Source organism: Pituophis catenifer, unplaced genomic scaffold, assembly GCF_029215685.1.
Source record: "Pituophis catenifer annectens isolate HBS135680 unplaced genomic scaffold, rPitCat1.0.hap2 SCAF_16, whole genome shotgun sequence".
NCBI lineage: Eukaryota > Metazoa > Chordata > Lepidosauria > Squamata > Colubridae > Pituophis > Pituophis catenifer.
The window spans coordinates 13,718,977-13,745,132 of record NW_027256896.1 but is presented as its reverse complement, the minus strand read 5'-3'; the positions used below and the strand labels follow the sequence as shown (position 1 = coordinate 13,745,132).

The 26,156-nt window shown below is 45.3% G+C and overlaps 1 protein-coding gene across 1 annotated transcript in view; it reads left to right on the top strand.

Moving 5' to 3' along the window:
- The window catches only part of PDXDC1 (pyridoxal dependent decarboxylase domain containing 1), a 43,225-nt gene extending 17,069 nt beyond the window's left edge, over positions 1–26,156 (top strand). Inside the window, exons 8-23 of the mRNA XM_070954834.1 lie at positions 308–386; positions 2,454–2,538; positions 3,520–3,568; positions 4,880–4,981; positions 7,154–7,279; positions 8,539–8,589; positions 8,728–8,791; positions 10,380–10,456; positions 12,280–12,385; positions 13,248–13,419; positions 14,128–14,234; positions 16,859–16,980; positions 19,489–19,581; positions 19,676–19,772; positions 21,469–21,573; positions 23,594–26,156. Coding sequence (XP_070810935.1) covers positions 308–386; positions 2,454–2,538; positions 3,520–3,568; positions 4,880–4,981; positions 7,154–7,279; positions 8,539–8,589; positions 8,728–8,791; positions 10,380–10,456; positions 12,280–12,385; positions 13,248–13,419; positions 14,128–14,234; positions 16,859–16,980; positions 19,489–19,581; positions 19,676–19,772; positions 21,469–21,573; positions 23,594–23,841 — 1,683 coding nt within the window. The 3' untranslated portion in view covers positions 23,842–26,156. The remainder of the gene's footprint in view (positions 1–307; positions 387–2,453; positions 2,539–3,519; positions 3,569–4,879; positions 4,982–7,153; positions 7,280–8,538; positions 8,590–8,727; positions 8,792–10,379; positions 10,457–12,279; positions 12,386–13,247; positions 13,420–14,127; positions 14,235–16,858; positions 16,981–19,488; positions 19,582–19,675; positions 19,773–21,468; positions 21,574–23,593) is intronic.

The following is a 26,156-nucleotide window of genomic DNA, read 5'->3' as shown; positions in this document are numbered from 1 at the left end:
TGTGACCTTCCCACCAAAAGTGGTCCCTATTTTTCTACTTGCATTTTTTACCTGCTTTCGAACTGCTAGGTTGGTAGGAGCTGGGACAAGTCACGGGAGCTCACCCCCGATACACGGCACTAGGGATTCGAACTGCTGAACTGCCGACCTTCCAATCGACAAGCTCAGCGTCTTGGCCACCGAGCCGCCGCGTCCCTTTTATTATTATTACAAAAACAGAAAAGAGTAAGTCTAGCGTCGCCTATTTTTATGCTTTCTTCATGTTATTCCCTTTTATTTTTTTCTCCTTTATTTCGCTCGGCGATAGGATGTCGCTTTGTTGGACAGACTGATCAAGGAGGACCTGGAATCTGGAAAGCTGCCTATATTACTGGTGGCCAATGCTGGTGGGTGTTTTTTTTTTTTTTTAGCAAATGTAAACAAGCTGTTTTTTTTTTTTTTCTGCAAACTACCGGTTCTTCAGGTGAACCGGTAGTTTAAAAAGCTGGTTTCCGACGATCAGCTGTGCGGTGCGGTTTAGCTTTGCTAGAAAGCAAGAAATCCTGCTTTCTAGCGAAGTTAAATCATGCAGCACAGCTGATTCCTTTCCCCCCTCGCTGTTCTACTTACCTTCCCAAGCCTCCTTTTGGTGCGCATACGCGGCCAGCGAACCGGTAGCAAACCGGTTCAGATTTCACCACGTGGGTTTTGTCCCGTAACAAATGTTAGTAAGTCATGGAGGAAGCAAAGCGAGGAACGGAGCGAAGTCGAGACAGAGTACAAGGAGGCATTTTGCAAGAAGATGCTTCAGAGTGGCCCATACGGGAAAGCGAGTCTCCTTCCACCCATCAGAAAACGTGATGAGGTTTTGTGTGTGTGTGCATGCGAGTCTGTGTTTGAGCGGTGCGGTGGCCTAGAGAGGTGGAGCTCTCGCCTCACAATCAGGAGGCTGTGAGTTCGATCCTAAGTAGAGGCAGATATTTCTCTCTCTGGGCACGTTGAGAATACCGTGTTTTTCGAACTATAAGACAAATCGAAGTATAAGACGCATCAAGATTTCGAAGAGGTAATCAAGAAAAAAAAAAAAGATTTTGCCCTCCCCGGCTCCCAGGAGCACTCTGCAGGCCTCCTAAACCCTCTGTGTGTCCCGTTTTTGCAAAAATGCCCGTTTTCGTGAAAAATTTGTCCTTTTTTGGCCTCCCAAACCCCCCACGCATCACGTTTTTGCCCTCCCCAGCCCCCAGGAGCACTCTGCAGGCCTCCCAAACCCTCTGCGTGCCCCGTTTTTGTGAAAAACGGGCCTGTTTTTGGCAAAAAACAGGACCCACGGGACGGGGTTTTCGGGAACCAAAAATGGTTGTATTCGGTATATAAGACGCACTAACATTACCACCCTCTTTTATTGGTGGGGGGGGAAGTGCGTCTTATACTCCAAAAAGTACGGTATATCTGCTGAATATAACTCCACATTGGCGACAGGAAGGGCATCCGGCCAGGAAACACTCAGCTCCATTCAGCTGCCCAAACTCCACCCCGCAAGAGATTATGGGGTCATTAAAAGAGGATGATGATGATAATGTGAGTCTGTGTTTGGGTGTGTGCAGCAGGGGTGGGTTCTAAATTTTTTTACTACCGGTTCTGTGGGCGTGGTTTATTTTGTGGGTGTGGCTTGGAGGTCATGTGACTAGGTGGGCGTGGCTAGCTGGGCAGAGTCATTTCTGGAAGGTCCTCGCACTTACGACCAGTCCTCGCACTTATGACCCGACTCATTTGTTTGCTTTTAACACTGATCAGCTGTAGGGCGGCCCTTTGAAGCCCCGGGGCAAGAGTTTAAACAGTTTTTTTCCCTCTAGTCATCAGCTGGGACTCAGGAGGGTGGGAGGGCGGGGGGGGAGAACCGGTTCGGTGACGTCATATCGTCACCGCTACCGGCTCGGCCGAACCGGACCGAACCGGGAGGAACCCACCACTGGTGTTCAGTATGAAGTATTTATTTATTTATTTATTTATTATTTATTTATTTTTTCAATTTATATACCGCCCTTCTCCCTGAGGACTCAGGGCGGTGCACAGCCAGAATTAAAAACATGAAATACAAATATTAAAAACAATTAAAATCTATATAAATTTGGCCCAAAATTTAAAAAACCACAAACCAATTAAACATTTAAAAATTTTAAAAAATTTCTTCCTAAGCCAGCCCGGCTTGCTGGAAAAGTAGTTGGTATCGTTGGTGCATCGCTCCTTTCTCTACTGTGGTGGAATGAGTGGATGGCCTTGAGGAACGAGAGGGGAAGAAATACTAACTAGGAAACAATTAGGGGAGAGCAATTCCCATGGGGAAGGAGAAGGGTTGACCAGGAGTGATGGGAGGGCCTGTCTTCCAAAACTTTAGAAGTGCTTTGTGGTTGTTCCTCTCTGTCTTAATAGCTATGTCTTCTTAGCCTCCCGTTGTCTGTTTCCTCTCCGTGCAGGCACCCCGGGGGCAGGGCACACAGACAAACTCAGTCGACTGAGGGAACTCTGCGAGGAACACGGCATGTGGCTCCACGTCGAAGGGTACGTTAGAAAACCGCGCATTAGATGAAATGTTAAATCAAGCGAAGGTGAGAAGGGCACCGCTAGTAGGCAGAGAAGCGCTGGTTTCATGCAGATTGAAAAGGTTATCAGGGCAGCTGTCAAAATGATACAGAATGCTGGACGGGAAAGGGCATGGAGAGAGGCACTCCTGACGGTGGCAATTTATAATAGTGACAGATTGCGGCCGGCTGGATCCTCGTTCTATTTCATTACGCTGAACACAGATATATTTTAAAAATGGCCTACTTAGAATGCTGGAGTTCTGGAGAGGGACCTTAATACTAAGCCTCCTCTTCTCCCATTGGGCTACCCAGCTGGCTTTCATAGCCAAAGGCGGGACTAGAACTCCCAGTCTCCTGGCGATTGGCCCAAAGTCACCCATCTGGCTTTCATGCCAAAGGTGGGACTAGAACTCAAAGTCTCCTTGTGATTGGCCCAAAATCACGCAACTGGCTTTCATGCCTAAGGCGGGACTAGAACTCCCACTCGCCTGGCAATTGGTCCAAAGTCACCCCCACTGGCTGTCATGCCTAATACGGGACTAGAACTCACAGTCTCCTGGCGATTGGCCCAAAGTCACCCAACTGGCTTTCATGCCAAAGGCGGGACTAGAACTCCCAGTCTCCTGGCGATTGGCCCAAAGTCACCCAACTGGCTTTCATGCCAAAGGTGGGACTAGAACTCACAGTCTCCTAGTGATTGGCCCAAATTCACCCCCACTGGCTTTCATGCCTAAAGCGGGACTAGAACTCTCAGTCTCCCAGTTTCTAGCCTGGTGCTTTTACCACCCAGACCAAACTGACTTACCTATTATTAATTTTATTTATTTGTTGGTTGCTTTAAAATGTAATAGAAATCAAAGGCGGTGATTTTATTTATCATTTATTTATAATTAAATTTATATATTTAAGGTGTTATAGTCAGCCTGCTGAAAGGATTTGTTTGTTTTGTTTGTTTCAGGGTGAATCTGGCGACTCTGGCTTTGGGTTACGTCTCTTCTTCCATAATGGTATGTTGGGACCGTTGCTCTTGCTTATTTGCTTGTGGTTCTCTTTATGCAAAAGCAATACATGTGTTTCCTAAAAGCAGAAAGGCGCTAGGTATAAATGGTTTAATTTGCTTTCACTATTGTCTATACCAGGGGTTAGCAACCTGCGGCTCTGGAGCCGCATGTGGCTCTTTCACCCCTCTACTGCGGCTCAAAATATGTGTCACAACCGCCAATGTGTGACACCCGCCGGCATACAATTTATTGAGCTTTTCAACCCCCAGTAGGCCAACTGTGGATAAATCCAAGAAAAGAAAAGTTTCAGAAGAAAACAGAACGTTTAATTCAATTACATATGCTAGTTTTGTAGCCGCTCAAGAAATAGTCAGGCACAGGAAGGGTTTTTGTGGCTCCCGGTGTTTTCTTTTCTGTGGGAAACGGGTCCAAATGGCTCTCTGAGTGTTTAAGGTTTGGTCTATACTTTAAGATGAAAAATAACCATGCGCCTTTTGGGCTCTTAACATGCCCTGAAGGAGGATTATTTTCACCTGCACTTTATTAAAAAATGTGGTTATCCGCTAGTATTCATCCAACAGAACACGTTTTAAGCTTGGCTGGCAGATGAACCACTGTCTGTCATTGCATCTGAGCAAATTTTTTTCACCTATTGCTCTTTCCTATTTTTATTTTATTTTTTTAAATCCTGGTGAGCCATTTTGGATCAGTTTTTCATCCTCTCTGGATTCAGCCATGTCTCATTAAAGGTAAAGGTTCCCCTCGCACATATGTGCTAGTCGTTCCCGACTCTAGGGGGCGGTGCTCATCTCCGTTTCAAAGCCGAAGAGCCAGCACTGCCCGAAGACGTCTCCGTGGTCATGTGGCCAGCATGACTCAATGCTAAAGGCACACAAAACGCTGTTCCCTTCCCACCAAAAGTGGTCCCTATTTTTCTACTTGTATTTTTTACCTGCTTTCGAACCGCTAGGTTGGCAGAAGCTGGGACAAGTCACGGGAGCTCACCCCGTTATGTGGCGCTAGGGATTCGAACCGTTGAACTGCCGACCTTTCAATCGACAAGCTCAGCGTCCTAAGCCACTGAGCCACCGCGTCCCTATTAATTGTCAATTACAATAATTAATGTCTCATTTAAATTATTTACAATTAATTATTCATTTCAATTATTAAAATCTCATTAAAATCAATTACAATTAATTATTAATTAAAATTATTAATGTCTCATTAAAGGGGCCCCATCTCTTGTTTTTCAGATGTGTTGAAAAAAAATAAAACTCTGCATTCCCGGTTCCCTAACCCCGCCTTCTTTTTTTGTAGGCCGCAACCAAATGTGACAGCATGACACTGACGCTCGGACCCTGGTTGGGTCTTCCAGCGGTGCCTGCAGTGACTCTCTATAGACAGGAGGATCCTTCATTGGTAGGTGGCTGGTCTATGATGCAGTGGAGGTCAAGTGGCAGGAGAAGGCAGCCTTGAAGCTCTCTGCAGCTCATGATTGACAGCAGTAAATTGTAGGCGATCATCGCTCAAGGAGTCCAATTGCTTGTGATTCCTTGGGGAGACCCATCATTTATTTATTTATTTATTTTATTGAATTTGTATACCGCCCTACTCCCGAAGGACTCAGGGCGGTGAACAGCCATAGAATAAAACATATAAATACAAAATTTAAAATAGATTAAAACGAATTAAATAATTTGGCTGAACAAATTTAAAACCCCCATAATTTAAAACCGGATTTAAAATTTCCATTTAAAAGGGGAAAGACTTAGGTCAGGCCGGCTTGATGAAATAGGAAAGTCTTGAGCGCGCGAGGGAAGGTACCCAGATCCGGGATCCTCCGTATCTCCGGGGGGAGCTCGTTCCAGATAGTAGGTGCCCCCACAGAGAAGGCTCTCCCCCTGGAGGCCGCCAGTCGACATTGTTTGGCCGACGGCACCCGGAGGAGCCCCTCTCTATGGGAGCGTACTGGTCGGTGGGAGGCTATTGGTGGTAGCAGGCGGTCCCGTAAATAACCAGGTCCTAAGCCATGGAGCGCTCTAAAGGTGATAACCAAAACCTTGAAGCGCACTCGGAAGACCACTGGGAGCCAGTGCAGCTCGTGCAGGAGAGGTGTTACATGGGAGCGCCACGTCGCTCCCGTCACCACCCGCGCGTCATGATTTTTTTTTTTTATTTTAAACTGGGGTTGATGATGTTTGGACTCTGGATTTGTCTGTGTTGAGAATATGCACGGTACGGTCCCGCTCGAGCCAAATTCAGCCCGGTAGTTATATCGTGGAGCAGACCACTTCATCAAAACTTTATCCGCTTTTTGGAAGAGGCTCTAAAAGGGGAGGGAAAGATGGCCAAACACAACATGAGATGGACGAGGTCATTTTGCTGAATATAGGAGAAGGACAGGCAGAGCCTGGGGGGCGGTGTCAAGAGAGCAATCAGCCTAGAATCGTTACGTTCCCACAAATGGTCTAAGCCCAGATCCTCCTGAGTTCCATTGACTCTTACCTAGGAGCAATTTAATGCTGGCCATTAGTTGACTAAATTCTTGGGTGAACAGTATTGAATATTGAACAATATTATTGCATGAACAATAAATCATCTTAACTGGAACTTAATGTGATGTCCCGATCCTTCTGACTTGACTTTGGATGATTCTTAAGATGTGCAGTAAAATGGCAGAGATTTGATCTTCTGAAGTTCTACCTGCCCTGTGGACTTCGCTTTAGGAGGGGAATTACAGATTTTTTTAAAAAATTAAATGCATTTTTTTTCTTTCTCTTTGATACTCCATCGGTTGTGAATTTGAGGTCTAGAAGACCAGTCTTTTAAATCTTGAGTTTCAATGATTTAAATAGTAGGAGAAGATCTCGAGGTTTTCATGTTGGCTTCAGCTGGGCATTTCTGTTTTTGGTTCCCCTGCTCCTCTAATCTGTACTGAGTTTTCGAGGTGAGCAGAGGAAAATAAGACAAAACAAGAGGAGGAAAATACATCTGGTGTTTACATTATTTTTCGGAGTATAAGACTTTTCCTCCCCTAAAAGAGGGTGAAAATTTGGCTGCGCCTTATACACCGAATGTAGCCAAAAACACGAGGCACGGAGGAGGCGATGGTCTATGGCAGTCCCTGCAGCCTGGATAACAGCTGATTGGGGGTATTCCGGGAAACCAATCCACCCGCCAATCAGCTGCTTGTGCTGAATCAGCTGCAATAATGTGCTAAAGCTGACCTGGCTGTTTGCTATTTGCTGCAAGGACTGTCAGAGTTTGCAGCAGCAAGCAAAACACAAGCAGAGGAGAGGAGTTTCAGTTTTAGTTTCAGAGATCAGCACAATATGCAGCTTTAGAACAATTGATCTAAACCACGCCCAGGCTCCTTGCTGTCTCCTTCCTTGTTGCTCACACAGCAAATAACTGTTTCAGTTTCCAAACAGTCTCACACACTGACAGGACACTAGCCAGATGAATACCGATGGATGCTGGTAGAATTTTTTTTTTCTCTTAGTTTCCTCCCCCAAAACTAAGGTGCGTCTTATACTCCAGAGCGTCTTATATTCCGAAAAATACAGTACTTCTTTCTTGGATTTCTTGCAGTCATTAGCAGCAGGCCTGACTTCCAGCCAGGTGGTAGAGAAACTGCGTGCTTTGTCCCTCTGGCTCTCCTTGCAGTATCTTGGCCATGATGGAATCGTGCAAAGGATTAAACATGCCTCCCAGCTGGTAAGAAGCTCAAACTGGTTTGAGTTTTGTCTCTTGATTTGATTCCTTCTCAGAACTTGGGAACCTCGGATTTATGGGCACAAAAAAACCTTGTTCCTTCTCTTCCAAAAGTGGGAGAGAAAGCAGAGTGTCCAAAAAACAGTGTTTCTCAACCTTGACAATTTGAATATGTCTGGACTTCAACTCCCAGAATTCCACAGCCAGCTGGGAGTTGAAATCCACGCCTTGTGCCAAGTTGCCAAAGTTGAGAAACAACGTTGTTGACGCTCTAAAGCTGGCTGGGGAATTCTGGGAGTTGAAGTCCAGACATCTTGGAAGTTTGCCAAAATTGAGAATAGTAAAATCATGCGAAAGCATTTTTGGACTTTGAAAGGTTAGTGTATCTCAGTATCACAGTTTGATTGGAATGCATCGTTTAACATTTTATGTAAATGTAGACCACCTGATACCCAAGCACCGTGGTGGCAGAGTGGTTAGTTAGTATTGCAGTATTGCAGGCTAATTCTGCCGACTGCTAGCAGTTCAATCTTGACCGGCTCAAGGTTGCCTCAGCCTTCCATCCTTCTGAGGTCGATAAAATGAGGACTCAAATTGTTGAGGGCAAGAAGCTGACTTTGTAAACCGTTTAGAGAGGGCCGTAAAACCCTGTGAAGCAGTATATAAGTCTTAAGTGCTATTGCTCGTGTTCTCCTTCCTTCCTTCCTTCCTTCCTTCCTTCCTTCCTTCCTTCCTTCCTTCCTTCCTTCCTTCCTTCCATAGAAATAAAATTATCCTTATCCTTATCCTTATCCTTATCCTTCCTTCCTTCCTTCCTTCCTTGCTTCCTTCCTTCCTTCCTTCCTTCCTTCCTTCCATAGAAATAAAATTATCCTTATCCTTATCCTTATCCTTATCCTTATCCTTCCTTCCTTCCTTCCTTCCTTCCTTGCTTCCTTGCTTCCTTCCTTCCTTCCTTCCTTCCTTCCTTCCTTCCTTCCTTCCTTCCTTCCTTTGTGCGCAGTAGTTAGAATGCAGCATTGTCTGCTCACAGCCAGGAGTTCAATCTTGACCGGCTCAAGGTTGCCTCAGCCTTCCATCCTTCCGAGGTCGGTAAAATGAGGACCCAGATTGTTGGGGGACAAGATAGGCTGACTCTGTAAATCACTTAGAGAAGGCTGTAAAGCACTATGAAGCGGTATATAAATCTAAGTGCTACTGCTTTTGCTACCCATTTACTTTTGGAGTGGTTTCCCTGATTTTATTTATTTGATTTTTTTTAGAGTCAACGGCTACTGGAGAACCTGAAGAACCAAGATTTTATTCGAACCTCAGTACGTTTCCATTTTCAACCTTTTCTTTTCCAAAATACAATCCCCCCACCAAAAAAAAAATGACCCAGTTTTGGGGATGGTTGATTTAAATATACTCTCAAGACTTCGTTCTATTTTTTCCAAATGTTGTTTTCAAAGGTTGAAGATGAATTTAGCTCTCCTGTGGTGGTGTTCAAGTTTTCCCCAGAGAAGTCGCATATAGGTGAGGACTGCAGAAGGAATCCATAGACCCAGGGGTGGACTGCTGGGAGTTTGCAGGGGTTCGGGAGAACCTCTGGCTAAGATTCTGTGCAGTTCGGAGAACCCCCAAATCCCACTTCTGGCTGGCCCCGCCCACCCCGCCCTGCCCCTCCCAGGAGTCCTCTTTTGGATGCAGGTAAGTGCAGGCCGTGCATGGAGGCTCAGTGAAGGAGAAAAACAGGCCTACCGGAAGTTCAGGAAGGCCAGCCTCCAGAGGGCCTCCAGAGCCTGGGGAGGCCATTTTCGCCCTCCCAGAGACTCAAGGAAAGCCTCCCCCCGGTGGTGCAGGAGGCCGACTAGGCCACGCCCACCATGTCCACGCCCACCCAGCAATCGGGCAGAGAACCCCTTGCTAAAATTTTTGAAGCCCACCCCTGCATAGACCTTTATTTTGTTGAAAAATATTAATTTTATTGATAATCTACTCTCACGGATACTGTCGCTTTTAGCGTCAGCGAGCGAGAAAAGTAGACACTTATGAGAAAGGACTTTTTTTTTAATCTTGCTAATTTTAGGTTCTAGCTTTCTTTAAAAAGGATATTTAAGATGCTGTATTTTTTTTTTTTTTTTACATTTATTAAAGACAGATCTTGGAATTACTACCTAATCCATTGTTTTTGAAAAATTCTATAAATGACAGGCATCTGTCTGATAGGATGACATCCATTCTTCACGTGAGCAAATTTTGTCAGATATATCTGCAGGAAAATCAGGGCTGTATGCGTTTAAAATCCGACATTATTTGATTGATTTATTGATTAAATGTATACGCTGCCTACCCGTCGCATAGATCCGTGATGGCGAACCAATGGCATACGTGCCACAGGTGGCACGCATAGCCATATCAGAGGGCACACGAGCTCAGCTCCAGCACACAGGCGTGCTGGCCAGCTGATTTTCGGGCCTTCTAGGCCCACTGGAAGTAGGGAAACAGGCTGTTTTCTCCCTCCAGAAGGCCTGGGGTGGTGGTGGGGAAGGCCCGTTTTTCCCTCCCCCCAACCTCCAGAGCCTTTCTAGGACCTTGGGGAGGGCGAAAATAGCCCCCCCTTAGAGGTCCTCCGGAGGCAGGAAATGGGACCGGAAGTTGGCAAACGGGCCATTTCCTGCCTCTGGGGGTGGGGTGGGGAAGGGAGTTTTGCCCTCCCCAAGCTCCTAGAAAGGTTCTGGAGCTTGGGGAGAGAGAAAAATGGGCCATCGCGTACCATGAGCAGGGGGGAAGGGAGAGGGGTTCACGCGCGTATGCGTGGGGGCGGGCCGCACATGCAACTCCCCCCCCCCCCGGTTCCTGGCACGCGATGGCAAAAAGGTTCACCATCACTGGCATCATTAGAATATTACTTTAATAAGCAGTGTATCAACATTTTGAAATCTGTAAAGTAAGAATTAAACCTTGTCATCTTAACTTGCATAAAAAATAACTGGAAAAAAACTCTAGCTATTGAGGGGAAAAAAGTGTTTCTAACGGCTTCAAATGATGGGAGTTTCGCTCGTGCCGTGTTCATTTCTTCCTGCTAAATCAATTTCTCTTCTTTTACTTTTCTGGAGTTCAGATCAGATGCTATACGCGGCACAACCGTCTGCGGTTACCGGGAATGAGAGGGACGTTTGCGATACCTTTAACCAGTGGGTAGGTACGGTTGTTTCTTAACAGCATGTAAATCACAAGTTTGGGACTCAAATCCTGATTTCTTCAGGGGTGAAAAATAACCCAGCGCAATGATGGTTTGATGAGTGGGCATCGAAACTTTCTCAGACTTTCTGAAAAGAACGTTCAAATGTTACTTAACCACACAAAGGAACAGTATTTCAGTAGATATGCTGTCAGGGTTCCGACGGATGCCCTAATTAAATCATGTGCCTCGAGCCAAGCTTCAAAAGAAATCCAGTTATTTATTAGGAGCTTCATGTTGGCACGTTCCCAAATGAAGCCATCTCTGACCCCACGTAATTTACAGCCCAATCTTGACCCTATTCCCCCCCCTCCCCCCCAGGGTGTGTCATCAGTCATATTCGCCAATGGAGCAATTTCACGGGTTGTAGAGATCACTCCCCTCCGGCTGCTGTGGGTAACCCTGGGAGACAGCCTTGAGAGAGATATGTCAGGAATGTGCTTTTGTTTTTGGCTGCCGTGCTGCTTCGCCGGTTCCCCATCCCCCTTTCCTATGGCAACTCGAGAGCAGGCCAGGGATGCTTTGCGAGTTGACGTATGCTTTGTCCTATAGGCTTTACTGGGACACCAGTTCCTTCCATGCAACTAGGGCAGAGATATACGATTTAGGAAGTTTTCGATGGCAAGGATGCAAAATGCGATTAGTCTTGAACGTACAAATTTCATTTAGTGGCTGTTTGAAATTACAACAGCACCGAAAAAAGTGACTTACGACCATATTTAACACTTTATGACCATTGCGGCATCCCTATGGTCACATGATCAAAATTCAGACGCTTGGCAGCTGATTCGTATTTATGACGGTTGGCAGTGTCCCATGATCAACATTTATGACCTTTCTGATGAGCAAAGTCGCAGGGGAAGGCAGGCTCACTTAACAACCACTCTACCAATTTAACAACAGCAGTGATTCACTTAACAGCCATGGCAAGAACGGTCGTAACATGGGTCAAAACTCATTGAGAAATGTCTCACTTAGCGACAGAAATTTTGGGCTGAATTGTGGTTGTAAATCAAGGACTACCCAGATATGGATGACGTGCAACTATTCTTGTGGTGCCCATGTTCTGATTATATTTTTCTAGGTCAGGGGGTAGCCCACTATGGTACCATTACGACCTGTGAAGTTGAAGGTCGTAAAGGTCCCATAGTTATCTGCCCCTCTTCTAGGTCTTAGTTGTGGCCTGTTGGCCGCCGTCCCCTCCAACAGCCAAATCAGATGAGGAGGAGGAGGCGTGGGAGTCAGGGTCAGCATCAGGGCAACCTGAGAGCTCCGAGGGGGAAGAAGGAATGGAGCTGGCAGAGAGAGAGACAGAGGCGGGGCCTGGACCATCCGTCAGCCCTCCAATGGAGAGTCAATAGCCCCCAGGTCTGGAGGTGGCTGATGAGGAAGAGGAGGAACAGCTGGGTCCAGTGCCTGTCTTGCGAATGCACAGAAGGCAGAGGAGAGGAGAGGAGAGGAGAGGAAATCTATGGGCCGGTCCTCGGGACAGAAGAGCCCCCACTGCTAGCGAAGCCCCGCTCTATTTTGGCTCTGGGTATCCTTCTTTTTAACACAGTTGCTAAGAAAAGGGTGAGGTTTGCTATGTGTTTCACCACCATCTTCAAGCCTTTTTAATTCAGAGCAAATTTGAGCCTGCAAGAATCAGCTTGCGGACAACGGAAGCCTGTTTCGTTCACAGATCAGAAAACAGCTTGTGATTTATATGCAGCGGGAGATCTCTTACTTTCCTTAATCTGGGCTTCCTTGCTTGCTTTTTGTTTGTTTGTTTTTTTTTTAGCTTGGAGAACAGTTGGCACAGTTGGTCCCTGCCAGCGGGGTGGATCTGGTGGATCTGGAGGACGAAGGCACCTGCGTGCGTTTCAGCCCTTTAATGACTTCTGCAGGTAACCGGCTCCCTTTTTGTACCATGGACCATGTTCATCTTTGTCAAACAAACCGAAACCAGAACATGACTCAGAAGCATCCGAACAAACAAACTTAATCCTGATCTGTATCACATAGACCAGGGGTGTCAAACTGAAGGCCTGGGGGGGGGGGGTGGATCCGGCCCGCAGAGTGCTTAGATCTGGTCCACCCTGGAAACAGTGAAGGAGCAGCCTGCGTTGCCTCTGCCAGTGAAAAAGGAGCTCGGGAGGGCTGTTCGCGGCCCTCCCGGGCTCCATTTTGTGCCACGATGGCCTCCTGCAACCCTCTGCCAGTGAAAATGGAACTCGGGAAGGCCGCACGGCCCTCCCAAGCTCCGTTTTCGCTGGCAGAGGGCTGCAGGAGGTCGTCGCAGCCCAAAACGGAGCCTCGATGATGTGACATTGAGCTGGCCACACCCACCCGGGCCATGTCCCCCTCCCCCAACCCCCTGAGGTCAAACACAACCTTGATGTGGCCCTCAATGAAATTGAGTTTGACACCCTTGACATAGACAGTACTTAAAACAACCAACAAATACAGCCAGCCAATCAAACGGTCTGAAATTAGACCATGACTCGAATACCGGAACAGACAACATTCAGATTAATTTGCATCTCATAAAAAGGTATTTAAAGACCTGTGATCCGACAGACGAGCACAACTCAAAAGGCACGGACGATGTCTCCTCGAACAGTGACGAAACGTTTGCAACCAAATTGCCAAGCTCGGAGCTCATACCAACAAGCCTAACTACTTGTATTTGCTTGGGTTTGCAGGATGACAGAGGCTGTCCCTTGTAACCGAAGACAGGCGACACGCTAACGTAGCAAATCTTTTCAGTTTTAGGAACCGAAGTGCAAGATGTGGATCAGTTGATGGACTGCTTAAAAATGAAGGTCCCAGTTCTGAACTGCACTTTACAGCTGAGAGAGGAATTTGAACAGGAAGTGAAAAGAACCGTCGGCTTGTCCTACGTGGAAGATTTTACCTGGCCTGGCCTCGGGGTGGTCAGGTATGTGTGTGCTCTCAAAACAGAGCAAGCCACTAGTATTGTTGTGGCCTATTGGCCACCAGTCCCCCCAGCAGCCGAATCAGGAGGAGGAGGAGGCGTGGGAGTCGGGGTCAGGATCAAGGCAACCTGAGAGCTCCGAGGGGGGAGAGGGAATGGAGCTGGCAGAGAGAGACACAGAGGTAGAGCCTGGGTCATCCATCAGCCCTCAGATGGAGAGTCAACAGCCCCCAGGTCTGGAGGTGGCTGATGAGGAAGAGGAGGAACAGCTGGGTCCAGTGCCAGACGCACGAATGCATAGAAGGCAGAGGAGAGGAGAGCAGTGGAAATCTATGGGCCGGTCCTCGGGACGGAAGAGCTACCTCTGCTGGCGAAGCCCAACCCTAGCTCTAAAAGCAAGGGGCGGAGATGAATAGATATGGCAAACAACTATTCATCTCTCTGCCGGGCAGACTTGTTAGCCTGCGTTGAGAAACTTTTTGCCGGGGCTGCTGGCGCTCCTAATAAAGGAATCATTGCTTCCACTACAGAGGGTTTGTCGTGTTTAAGGAGCTGGGTCAGAAGAAAGATATAAAATAAGAGCAAACCCTACTCTCTTATAGCACTGATGCTGTAATCTCGTTTGGTAAATGTAAGCACAGATCAATAGGGAGGGGGAAAAACGTAGGAATGGAAGTAAATCAGCATTTACTTTTGACTTGGTTTTGAAAGGTACAAGGGCCAAAACGAAGAGACACCAGAGAAAGACTTGGAGAAGATAAACAGCGGCCTTCTGAAGAAGCTCAACGAACTGGAATCAGACCTGTTATTTTCTTTAGGTAATTGGCTATCTATGAAACGTGTGTGTGTGTGTCAGAGATGCTTCTAGATACATCAGTAAGTTCGGCCTAGATACTAGCCTAGGCACTGCATTCCAGTCCACCCTTAGGCATGAAAGCTGGCTGGCTGACTTTAGGCCAATCACCAGGAGACTGGGAGTTCTAGTCCCGCCTTAGGCATGAAAGCCGGCTAGGTGACCTTAGGCCAATCATCAGGAGACTGGGAGTTGTAGTCCGGCCTTAGTCATGAAAGTCAACTGGGTGACTTTGGGCCAATCACCAGGAGACTGGGAGTTCTAGTCCCGCCTTAGGCATGAAAGTCAGCTGGGTGACTTTGGGCTAATCACCAGGAGACTGGAAGTTCTAGTCCCGCCTTAGGCATGAAAGCCGGCTGGGTGACCTTTTTTTTTTTTTAATTTGATTTATATGCCACCCTTCTCCGGAGACTCAGGGCGGCTTACAATGTGTTAAGCAATTGACCTTGGGCCAATCACCAGGAAACTGGGAGTTCTAGTCCCTCTTTAGGCATGAAAGCCAGCTGGGTGACTTTGGGCCAATCACCAGGAGACTGGGAGTTCTAGTCCCTCCTTAGGCATGAAAGCCAGCTGGGTGACTTTGGGCCAATCACCAGGAGACTGGGAGTTCTAGTCCCGCCTTAGGCATGAAAGCCAGCTGGGTGACTTTGGGCCAATCACCAGGAAACTGGGAGTTCTAGTCCCTCCTTAGGCATGAAAGCCAGCTGGGTGACTTTGGGCCAATCACCAGGAGACTGGGAGTTCTAGTCCCGCCTTAGGCATGAAAGCCAACTGGGTGACTTTGGGCCAATCACCAGGAGACTGGGAGTTCTAGTCCCTCCTTAGGCATGAAAGCCGGCTGGGTGACTTTGGGCCAATCACCAGGAGACTGGGAGTTCTAGTCCCGCCTTAGGCATGAAAGCCAGCTGGGTGACTTCGGGCCAATCACCAGGAGACTGGGAGTTCTAGTCCCGCCTTAGGCATGAAAGCCAGCTGGGTGACTTTGGGCCAATCACCAGGAGACTGGGAGTTCTAGTCCCACCTTAGGCATGAAAGCCAGGTGGGTGACTTTGGGCCAGGTCCTTTCTCTGATCCCCTCATCTCACAGAGCTGTTGTTATGGGGAAAATAGGTGAAGGGAGAAATAGTATGCATAGTCATCTCCTTGAGTTATTTATAAAAATAAGGTAGGTATAAAAAAAAAATCTAAAAAAAAGAATCCCTGCCCAACAACTATGTAGTCACGCCACAGAGAAAATTTGCATTTATGTATTTCATCTCGCTTCCTGGAATTACTGTATTTATTGGAGTATAAGATGCACCTTAGTTTTTGGGGAGGAAAATAAGAAAAAAACTGATTGGCAGGTGGATCAGCCTCCCGGAATACCCCCAATCAGCTGTTCCCAGGTTCCTTGGTTGTGAGCTCTGTGCTTTGCTTTTTTTTGCTTTTTATTCTGCCTCTGAAACTTCTGAAACTCTGTTTCAGAAAAAAACTTTTTCCTGCCTCTGAAAGCCTCCGAAACAGAGCTTCAGAAAAAAAGCCTCTGAAGCTCTGTTTGGGGGCTTCTTTTCTGAAGCTTCTTTTCTGATGCTTTTTTCAGCCTCTGAAACCTCCGTTTGAGAGGCTGGGCGAGGCTACATTCAGAGTATAAGATGCACCCAGATTTTCACACTCTTTTTGGGGGGGGAAAGGTGCGTCTTATACTCCGAAAAATACGGTATTAATCAAACTATCTTTTTTTTTTCTTTGTTTCATTTTTTGAAAGATCCTGGCATTGTGAACAGGATTCCCATCCCACAGATAGTGAAGAGATGTCTTTCATGGTTCTCTCTGTGTATTCAATATTATTTCCAAGATTTGGCCATACATAGTTTGCCAAATCACTCCCAAGTTTTAAAAAGAGCATCGTAGAAAAGTGTTCTCTTGCTTGCCTCAGCTTTCTTCCCCCCGCCTTTGATCAAAAGCTCAGCCCAATCTCTATTTGAAAGCAGCTTCTTGTCAGCCTTGAAAGAAACTGCCATGGTATTAATCTTGTTTTGTCTACAAGGTACCTTCTATCATATATGGTGGCTGTGCCCTGAAATGAAAAAAATACTGGAAGAAAAGACACGGGGTTACAGGAATTAACAGGACTTCAGATAGAATATACCCCGGAACTATTTCTTCTAGGGATACTTAAAGGGAAATACGACAAAAGAATAACATATATATCATTTTACATATAATAACCGCAGCAAGGATAGCTTTCACGCAATGCTGGAGAAATACAAACATACCTTCCGAAGGTTAAGTAATTAAAAAAATATTTGATCGTGCAGAAAGGGACAAATTGACAATTGAACTGAAAGGACAAATAGATTCGGAATACTACGCAATATGGGAGAAGTGGTACGACTGGATTGAGAACAGAAAAAATGAAAAAGAAATAGACAAAATAGAAGTAGAATTAAAATGTATAGTAAAAATGTATAGAGTGTATATTTGAATTGGAATGTTATGGTATATAAATGGTTGCAGTTATGCATAAGTTGTGAGTAAGATTTGTTTAATTGTAAAAATGCAATAAAATCATCATCATCATCATCTTGTTTTGTCTTGTCTTCCTTCTAGGGCCGGAATTTGGAGCAGAGAAGAACTGCATTTACATCGGAATGGTCACCGAGGATCTCGACGTCTCTGAACTGGTGGAAACGATTGCAGCATCCGGTCGCGAAATTGAAGAAAATTCAAGGGTGTGTACCAGGAGCCCCTGGGTTTTGCAACCCAGTTGTGCCATCGTGCAAGTTAGCCCCGTTGCGTGCTGTGAGATGAAAAGGCTTGAAAAAGCCACCGATGTGGTGGCTGCATTCGCACACACAACACTTGAGACAGGCTAAAATGGGGACTGGTTGCTTGGATGTTTAGCAGGTGATGGAAAAACTCACCGTTGTCTCCCACCTGATGCATGAGCCAAGTCATTTTATTTTGATAAGATATCTTTGCTGAACCATATATTATTCTATTCTATTCTATTCTATTCTATTCTATTCCATTCCATTCCATTCCATTCCATTCCATTCCGTCTAGTCTAGTCTAGTCTAGTCTAGTCTAGTCTAGTCTAGTCTAGTCTAGTCTAGTCTAGTCTAGTCTAGTCTAGTCCAGTCCAGTCCAGTCCAGTCCAGTCCAGTCCATTTATTCTATTCCATTCCATTTATTCTATTCTATTCTATTCTATTCTATTCTATTCTATTCTATTCTATTCTATTCTATTCTATTCTATTCTATTCCATTCCATTCCATTCCATTCCATTCCATTCCATTCCATTCTTTACTTCTATTCCATTCCATTCCATTCCATTCCATATTTTCTATTCTATTCTATTCTATTCTATTCTATTCTATTCTATTCTATTCTATTCTATTCTATTCTATTCCAGTCCAGTCCATTCCATTCCATTCCATTATTTATTCTATTGCATTCCATTCCATTCCATTCCATTCCATTCCATTCCATTCCATTCCATTCCATTTATTCTATTCTATTCTATTCTATTCTATTCTATTCTATTCTATTCTATTCTATTCTATTCTATTCTATTCTATTCTATTCCAGTCCATTCTATTCCAGTCCATTCCATTCCATTCCATTCCATTCCATTCCATTCCATTCCATTCCATTCCATTTATTCTAGTCTAGTCTAGTCTAGTCTAGTCTAGTCTAGTCTAGTCTAGTCTAGCCTAGTCTAGCCTAGCCTAGCCTAGCCTAGCCTAGCCTAGCCTAGCCTAGCCTAGCCTAGCCTAGCCTAGCCTAGTCCAGTCCAGTCCAGTCCAGTCCAGTCCAGTCCAGTCCATTTATTGTATTCTGTTCCATTCCATTCCATTCCATTCCATTTATTCCATTCCATCCATTCTATTCTATCCCATCCCATCCCATCCCATCCCATATTTTACACTATTCTACTCTATATCCAACACACTTCCTATTTTCCCCAGAACAACCTCCCTGTGAGGTGGGTTGGGCTGAAAAAGAGAGACTGGCCCAAAGCCACCCAGTTGGCTTTCATGGCTAAGGCAGGACTAGAATTCACAGTCTCCTGCTTTCTAGCCTCGTGCCTTAACCACTAGGCAAACTGGCTCTCTCATATTATGTCAATAAAGTTTTGGGGTTTGTTGGTCTGGATTTTGGTCACTGAACAAATCTGGCTCATGTTTCTATTATTCCAAAGGCTCAGATCACACTTGCACCTTCTTTAATCCACACAAAGTGTCTAAGTACTGTAAGGTCAGACTAATAAACCAAGAGAAAATGTATTAGCAATCTGAAAATTGGCTGGTTCCCTTTTTTCCTTTCAGAAACTTAATCAAATTGCCCTTTTTTAAAATAAATAAATAAATACTAAATAGCTCCTAGCTCTCCAACTTGAATGTCAGTAACTTTCTGTAAAGAAGTAGGCCATTAATAGATTGATTTTGTATCGCTGGAAAAGCAGTAATGGACTTTTCCCCCAAACCCATTTGGAGTGCAATTTATTTAATTTTCAGGAGTCAGCAGCAGTAAATTAAATGACATGATTAATGCTCAAATTAACCCAGGTGTATTAACTAGGGTTTTAATAATGAAGGTGGCATTCAAAGCAAAGGGGGAGGGGGGGGAAACCACAGCTCTTAATCCTCAATCGCCATTTTTATGATACTCTTGAAAATGTGGAAAATTTTTATTTCCCCTCCCAACCTAACGATTCTGTTTATAGTTCCCATAAAACTACTTCATTCGTTCAAATAATTCCCTTTCACTTCATTACTTTATATCAAGGACGTCCAATCTTGGCAACTTTGTGGACTTCACGTCCCAGAATTCCCCAGCCGGTCTGGATTTCAAATCCCAGAATTCCCCAGCCAATCTGGTTTTCAAATCCCAGAATTCCCCAGACGATATGGACTTCAAATCTCAGAATTCCCCAGCCAATATGGTTTTCACATCCCAGAATTCCCCAGCCAGTGTGGACTTCAACTCCCAGAATTCCCCAGCCAGTCTAGACTTCAACTCCCAGAATTCCCCAGCCAGTCTGGACTTCAGCTCCCAGAATTCCCCAGCCAGTCTGGACTTCAACCCCCAGAATTCCCCAGCCAGCCATGCTGATGGGGAATTCTGGGAGTTGAAGTCCACAAGTCTTAAAGTTGCTGACTTTAGCTTTAAATACTTTTCAGATAGACTAGAGAAATGACGTTTTTCACATTCATCTGATTTTCTTTCTGATCAGCTTTTGGAAAACATGACCGAGGTTGTTCGAAAAGGCATCCAAGACGCACAGGTTCAGTTGCAAAAAGCCAATGAGGAACGCCTCCTGGAAGAGGTGAGCAGATGGTGGGGAGGCCCTCTTCTTTCTGGCATTCCTCTTCTTGATATTTGGCTGGGCACTTCATTGTTAATTTTCCTGTTCTTTCCAGGGTTTGCTTCGACAGATTCCTGTGGTGGGCTCAGTCGTCAACTGGTTCTCTCCATTCCATGCCTCACCAAAGGGACAAACCTTTAACCTAACGGCAGGTGAGGTAAAATTTGACTGGGCGAGTCTTGAACCAGGATTAATTATCCTGAGGTAACGAGAAATACCAGAGACTTAGCTTGAAGGACGTTCCTAGCCAATATCCAAGTTCTTTCCACCACCCTTTCATTTTCCCACCATTGCTTGGACATAAGGGTTGACCATTGTAAAGAAGCAGGAAGCCAGGATGCTAGACCAGAGGTCTCCAAACTTGGCAGCTTGTGAACTTCAGCTTTCAGAGATGAGCAGAGATGGGCTCAAAGAGAGGAAAGACATAGCTGTCAGGGTTCAAGTAACACCCCCAATGAAAGAAGACTCCGAGGCTTGAAGTTCCTCAAAGTTCCATTTTATTAGAGATGTCATATTGGCACATCTGGGAAAACCCAAATCTGAAAGCTTCCAAGTTTTCCCCACCCAAGTGAAAGTTCAAGCCCCTGCCACATGTTCATCACATGTTCCAATCATCCACCATCCAAACTAGAAACACCTTCCAGTCATCGGACTCCAGGTGCCAGGACAAGGCGTCCTTGACTCTCTGAGAAAGGAGTGTTATTATGACTACATATATCCCATACTCCATACAATGCCCCCTCCCATTTTCCCACAGTAGAAAAATGTGGCAGGCCTAAAGGCCTATCGTAAAGATGGCTTCCAGGCCTGACATTAGCTATAATTCAGCATTGTCCATAACACCATGAGGAAAAGTGCGTTGATCTTCAGGTGTCCTGTTTTTCTAAACTCTGCAGGGGTCTCCATCAGTTTTCTGCAGGAGACTCTAGAAGAAAACACGAACTAATATTTTCCAAGGTTTGAAAGTGCCAATGGAGAGTCTCAGTCATCCAGGTCATTGTTGTCCCAAAGATGTTTTTTTTCAAGAGGCAGCTGGACTTTCTTGACACAAGAAAGTCCAGATGCCTTGAAAAAAACACCTTTGGGCCGAGGTTTGAAAGCTTCCAAAGGCCCAATAGAGCAGAGGTCTCCAACCTTGGCAACTTTAAGACTTGTGGACTTCAACTCCCATAGTTCTGGGAGTTGAGGTCCACAAGTCTTAAAAGTTACCAAGGTTGAAGACCCCTGCAATAGAGAATATAGTTCACCTCTGATTCCATTCCAAATCTCTCCTGTTCCTTTTTTGGTAGAACCACCAGATTGGTCTGTCTAGAACGGGTATCAAACTCAAGGCCTATGATGTGGTCAGATCCGGCCCACGAGGCTGTCCTGGTCTACCCAATGCAAAGAGGAAAGATCAGGCCAACGTGGCTTCGGCCCAGTCTACCCAGTGCGAAGAGGAAACATGCCAACAGTTTGGGGAGTGGCCTCAAGCTGGCTACGCCCACCCGGTTGGCCACACCCACCCAATCAGCCACACCCACTCCCGAGGTCAACCACAGTCCTGATGCGGCCCTCAATGAAATTGAGTTTGACACCCGTTGTCTAGAATGTTTGATTGGTGGCCAGAATTGCAATCTTAAAACTGGAAAGTTAGAGATGATTTCTGAACTTTCGCAGTTAATTCTCAAACAATCACTTGGGAGATGTTCAACTCCAAGAAAAGTCGACTTAACACAGTCAGGGAAACATGGCACATGTCATGAGTCCAAGGCTTTTAGAAGATCAGTATCTCTTCCTTCCTTGTGTGCATCCTATGATCAATGCATTTATCCGGATCTGATGTGTTCGCATCCATTTCTTTGGCAGGTTCTTTGGAATCCACAGAGACAACATACATATCTAAAGCCCAGGGCACGGGGATCACCCCACCTCCCACTCCCACATCAAGCCGTGCTAAACAGAAGTTCCCTGGTAAGTTGTGTCAGGGTTCTGACGAATGCCCTAATTAAATCATGAGCCTCGAGCCAAGCTTCAAAAGAAATCCAGTTATTTATTAGGAGCTCTATGTCGGCACATTCCAAGTGAAGACAACTCTGACTCCAAGTAATTTACGACCGAGACTTCACCCTGTTTCCCCCCTCCCCCCAGGGTGTGTCATCGGTCACATTCGCCAACGGAGCAATTTCTGTAGATTGTAGAGCTCACTCCCCTCTGGCCGCTGTGGGTAACCCTGGGAGACAACCTTGAGAAAGATATGTCTGGAATGTGCTTTTGTTTTTGGCTGCCGTGCTGCTTCTCCAGTTTCCCATCCCCCTTGTCTAGGCAACTCGAGAGCAGGCCAGGGATGCTTTGCCAGTTGATGCTCTTCAGTTTTATTTTATTTTTTTTAAAAAAAGCATTGAGAAGAATTCTTTCTGTATTCTGGTTTATGAAGCCAGAGTTAGAAAATCCTATTGTGTTTAGAACGGGAGTGTCCAACCTCGGCCACTTTAAGACCCACGGACTTCAACTCCCAGAATTCCCCAGTCAGACATGCTGGCTGGCTGGGGAATTCTGGGAGTTGAAGTCCATAAGTCTTAAAAGTTGCCAAGGTTGGACAGCCCTGTATTAGAATGTCCTAGAATGGGACCAGATAGGAGAGCAAGGCTCATCTAGTCAGCCATCTCCAAAACTAAGCTGGTGACGATGTCCTTCTTAGTGACAAACTACTATGGAAGTTTCTGGGAGGAAGAGACGAGTAAAGCAGGAACCAATAACACGTGAAGCCTAGTCAATTTTTGTGGATCGCTAAGAAGTTAAACAGATTCAATCTGGTTAGTGGCACCAGGAAATCCCAGGGTTAAGGCCTAGACCAGTGTTTCTCAACCTTGGTAGCTTGAAGATGAGTGGACTTCAACTCCCAGAATCCCCCAGCCAGCAGCGCTGGCTGGAGGATTCTGGGAGTTGAAGTCCACCCATCTTCAAGCTTCCAAGGTTGAGAAACACTGGCCTAAACTAAGGGAAAGGTAATCACCTCGCACATATGTGCTAGTGGTTCCTGACTCTAGGGGGCGGTGCTCATCTCCATTTCAAAGCCGAAGAGCCAGTGCTGTCCGAAGACGTCTCCGTGGTTATGTGGCCAGCATGACTCAACGCCAAAGGTGCATGGAACGCTGTTACCTTCCCACCAAAGGTGGTCCCTATTTTTCTACTTGCATTTTTTACCTGCTTTCGAACTGCTAGGTTGGCAGAAGCTGGGACAAGTCACGGGAGCTCACCCCGTTACGCGGCACTAGGGATTCGAACCGCTGAACTGCCGACCTTTCGATCGACAAGCTCAGTGTCTTAGCCACTGAGCCACCACGTCCCTAGCCTAGACTAGGAAGTCAAAATTAAATACTTACATATCTATTTTTTTTTTTTAAAAAAATCTTGCGATAGGACTGAGAAATTTGTGTTGGGAGGAATTTGCTTTAATTTAGTTGAACGACACTGGGAATGAAGTAATTCTCAGCTGTTCGAATAAAGTTTTTTTGTTTTATTTGATTTATATGCCGCCCTTCTCCGGAGACTCAGGGCGGTTTACAATGCGTTAAGCAATAGCCTTCATGCTTTTGTATATTTATACAAAGTCAGCTTATTGCCCCCACAATCTGCTTCCTCAATTTACCTACCTTAGAAAGGATGGAAGGCTGAGTCAACCTTGAGCCTTGGCGAGATTCGAACCTGCAGTAATTGCAGGCAGCTGGATGTTAAATGCTGCCTTAGGAGGCATTAGCCTCCTACGCCACTCAGGCTTGTTTGTTTTTTCACTGACTGTTTTTCCTACTATTTACTTGGGCCTGGGTCACAACACCAGTAGCATTTCACCCCTGTTCCCAAGTCACATTTTTCAGTGCCGGTCTAACTTTGAATGGCCACTAAACAAACTGCTGTAAATCAAGGACCGACGACTTACACGGACAAGGCTAACAGAGGCGAACCTTTCTCATCCCCATGTTTTTCATTCCAGGTCAAAAACTGTTTAAACGGGCCGGGAGGAACTCGGATGGGGTCAGCGAAACCAGCTCGGTGAGCCAAGCTACCGACTTGGACAGAGGAGAATTCGCAGCTTCTCCCGTCAAGATGGAGAACGGCCAGCCGTCGAGCGAAAGCACGCCTCCTCTCCGCCAGGAAGCCACGGGCGTTTCCCCAGGCGCCACGTCTCAAGCCCCGGGAAATGGCCATCCGCTAACTGAAGAGCAAGAGAACCTTAGATAAAACGAAGGCTCTGTGCAAATCAGACTTTGTACAGGGGTTAAAAGAAAAGCGCACTTCGCTCCAGAAGGGAAACCGAATGACGCATTTAAAAACGTGAAAACCGTTGCCGGAGGAAGTCAGTTACGAATCGCTATTCGGTGTGTGATTGGCGGGAGGTTTTGCACAAAAATTAGTGGAAAGGCTGCTCTGTCTCTCTCGCTCTCTCAGTTCCTTTTTTAATTGTCTTGCTTGGTTTCCGATTCCTCTCGTTTATCCTGCACGCCCGTTTAGTGCCAAGGTTGGTTCTGGGGTGGCTTAGGAATGTTTTTTTCCCTTCTTAGCGGGGAACGTGCAAGAATTAGGAGCCGAACGGAGTGTCCCCCCCCAAAAAAAATGCCTGATTTTATTTTATTTTTTTTTAAATTAAATTAAAAGTTGCTTTGCACAGTCTTTCCTTGGTTTTTCTAAATTAGATTGTACGCTGTGCTGGGATTAAATTAATCTAGTTCCTGTTTGCTGAGCCCACCAGCTGCTGGCTATTTTTAATTTAACAAGTGTTTAAAATATTTTTCAAAGTCCGGCTGCCTTCACTGTTAACATGGCGCTATTTGGGGAGTGGGGGCGGGGGGGTTAAGTTGCTTTCAGGTTCCCCAAATTTTTGCCTCGACAGACTTAACTGCCTTTTTCAGCGCCGGTCGGTGGACGAAAAAGGGAGAACAAGATGTTTGCATTTCCCAGGGTCCTAAGAGTTAAGCTCTAAAGAGGTAGCTTTAGACGTTTCCTTGCCAGAGCCAAATTAAAAAATAGGGGTGGCGGGGGAGAAATATCCCACAGAACAAAAACCCAGTTTGAAAAGTTTGCGTTGAAGGGACATCCATCCTTAATTGCTCAATGCTGCTTTTGGGCAGATTGCAAGACGCCGAAAGAGGTGGCCTATTGGTCCATTCCCTCTCCCTTTACCGTTCTTAGCTTTTCTCATCAGTTGGTTGCATTTGTTAAATATTGTAAATATTCAGAAAAATTAGCTTATTATACAGTACCACACTAAGGGAAAGAAATAAACACACAGAGTTGATTTGATTTTTAAAGTCGAGAGTAGATATTTGAGTGTGGATTCCTCACCTCGGTGATTAATTATGCCTCCCCCCCCCCCCGAGACATTTAGCTCTTTCTCTGTTAAACAGACCAACTTGGTTCCCCTTGCACTTGAGATCTCTTCCCCTATTCACCCCGTGTTCTGATTTTGTTTCACACACACAATTCTTTTTTAAGCAATATTTCTCTGTAGCAGAGTTTTCCTCAATCTGCTGCTATCTGGGCATATCGGACCGGTTTCCACCCAGAAACCCACGAATTTGGGGAAATGAAATTCAACATCCCGAGAATGGCAACAGTTGGGGAAACGCTGTGGCATTTAATAAGAGTTCCGTTTAGATTTAATCAATCAATAAAACCAGTGTAAGCGAAGGGGCTTTTATTGTCAGCCTTTGAAGGTGTCGATTCTATTCTAACACAGATAATAAAAATTAAGGAATGGTATTTTCAAAATCATTTTTTTTTTTTGGTGATGGTGGTAGTTATATAATCCAGTGTTGAGACTGCAAGGCATCCTAAGCAGAAAAAAATTGCCATTCCCTTGACAAAAAGAAAGAAAGTCTAAAACAGTCCCATGTGGTCGTAATTGTAGAAATTACAAATTTGGAAATGGGAGGGGTTTTTTTCTGCATTAAAATCCCCAAGGATCCAGACACGATTCACATCAGTTATGGAAGTCCTCACCAAACTAGATCTTACAGCGAATGCTAGCATTTTCTCCTCTCTTCTAATAATTTACTTGAGGATCTGTTATCCTTTGCACTCAAGTGGGCATTAAGAGTTCCAAGTGTTGCTTAATATTATTTATGGAGGTTTGAGAGGTAATGATCTAGTTTACTCTAGAGTAACCAGTTTCTTGAAGCTCAGCTAGAACCAGTTGGAGCTCTTCCATGGGTACTGGAGCAACTGTCTTTAATGACCAAAACGTTTGTTAAAGGTTAACAACAGCTCGTTCTTTCTTGATTTGAGGATTATCACTGGTTAAATGTAGAGTTAACTCCCAACTATTAAGGGTTGATTTTTTTTTCTAAAGTGCAAATTTAATTCCTGTCTTCCTTTTGACTGTTTATTTAGTGCAATGATTTATATTAACTTGGGTTCATGAAGGGGAGGGGGGGAAAGGTTAAAGTTATAATTGTTAATATAAATTTTAATGTTTTATATCAAGCTGGCAGTTTTGCTGGAATACAGTCCTAATTTAGATACTTCCTAAATGCTTCAATAAAGGTTCTTCAACTTGT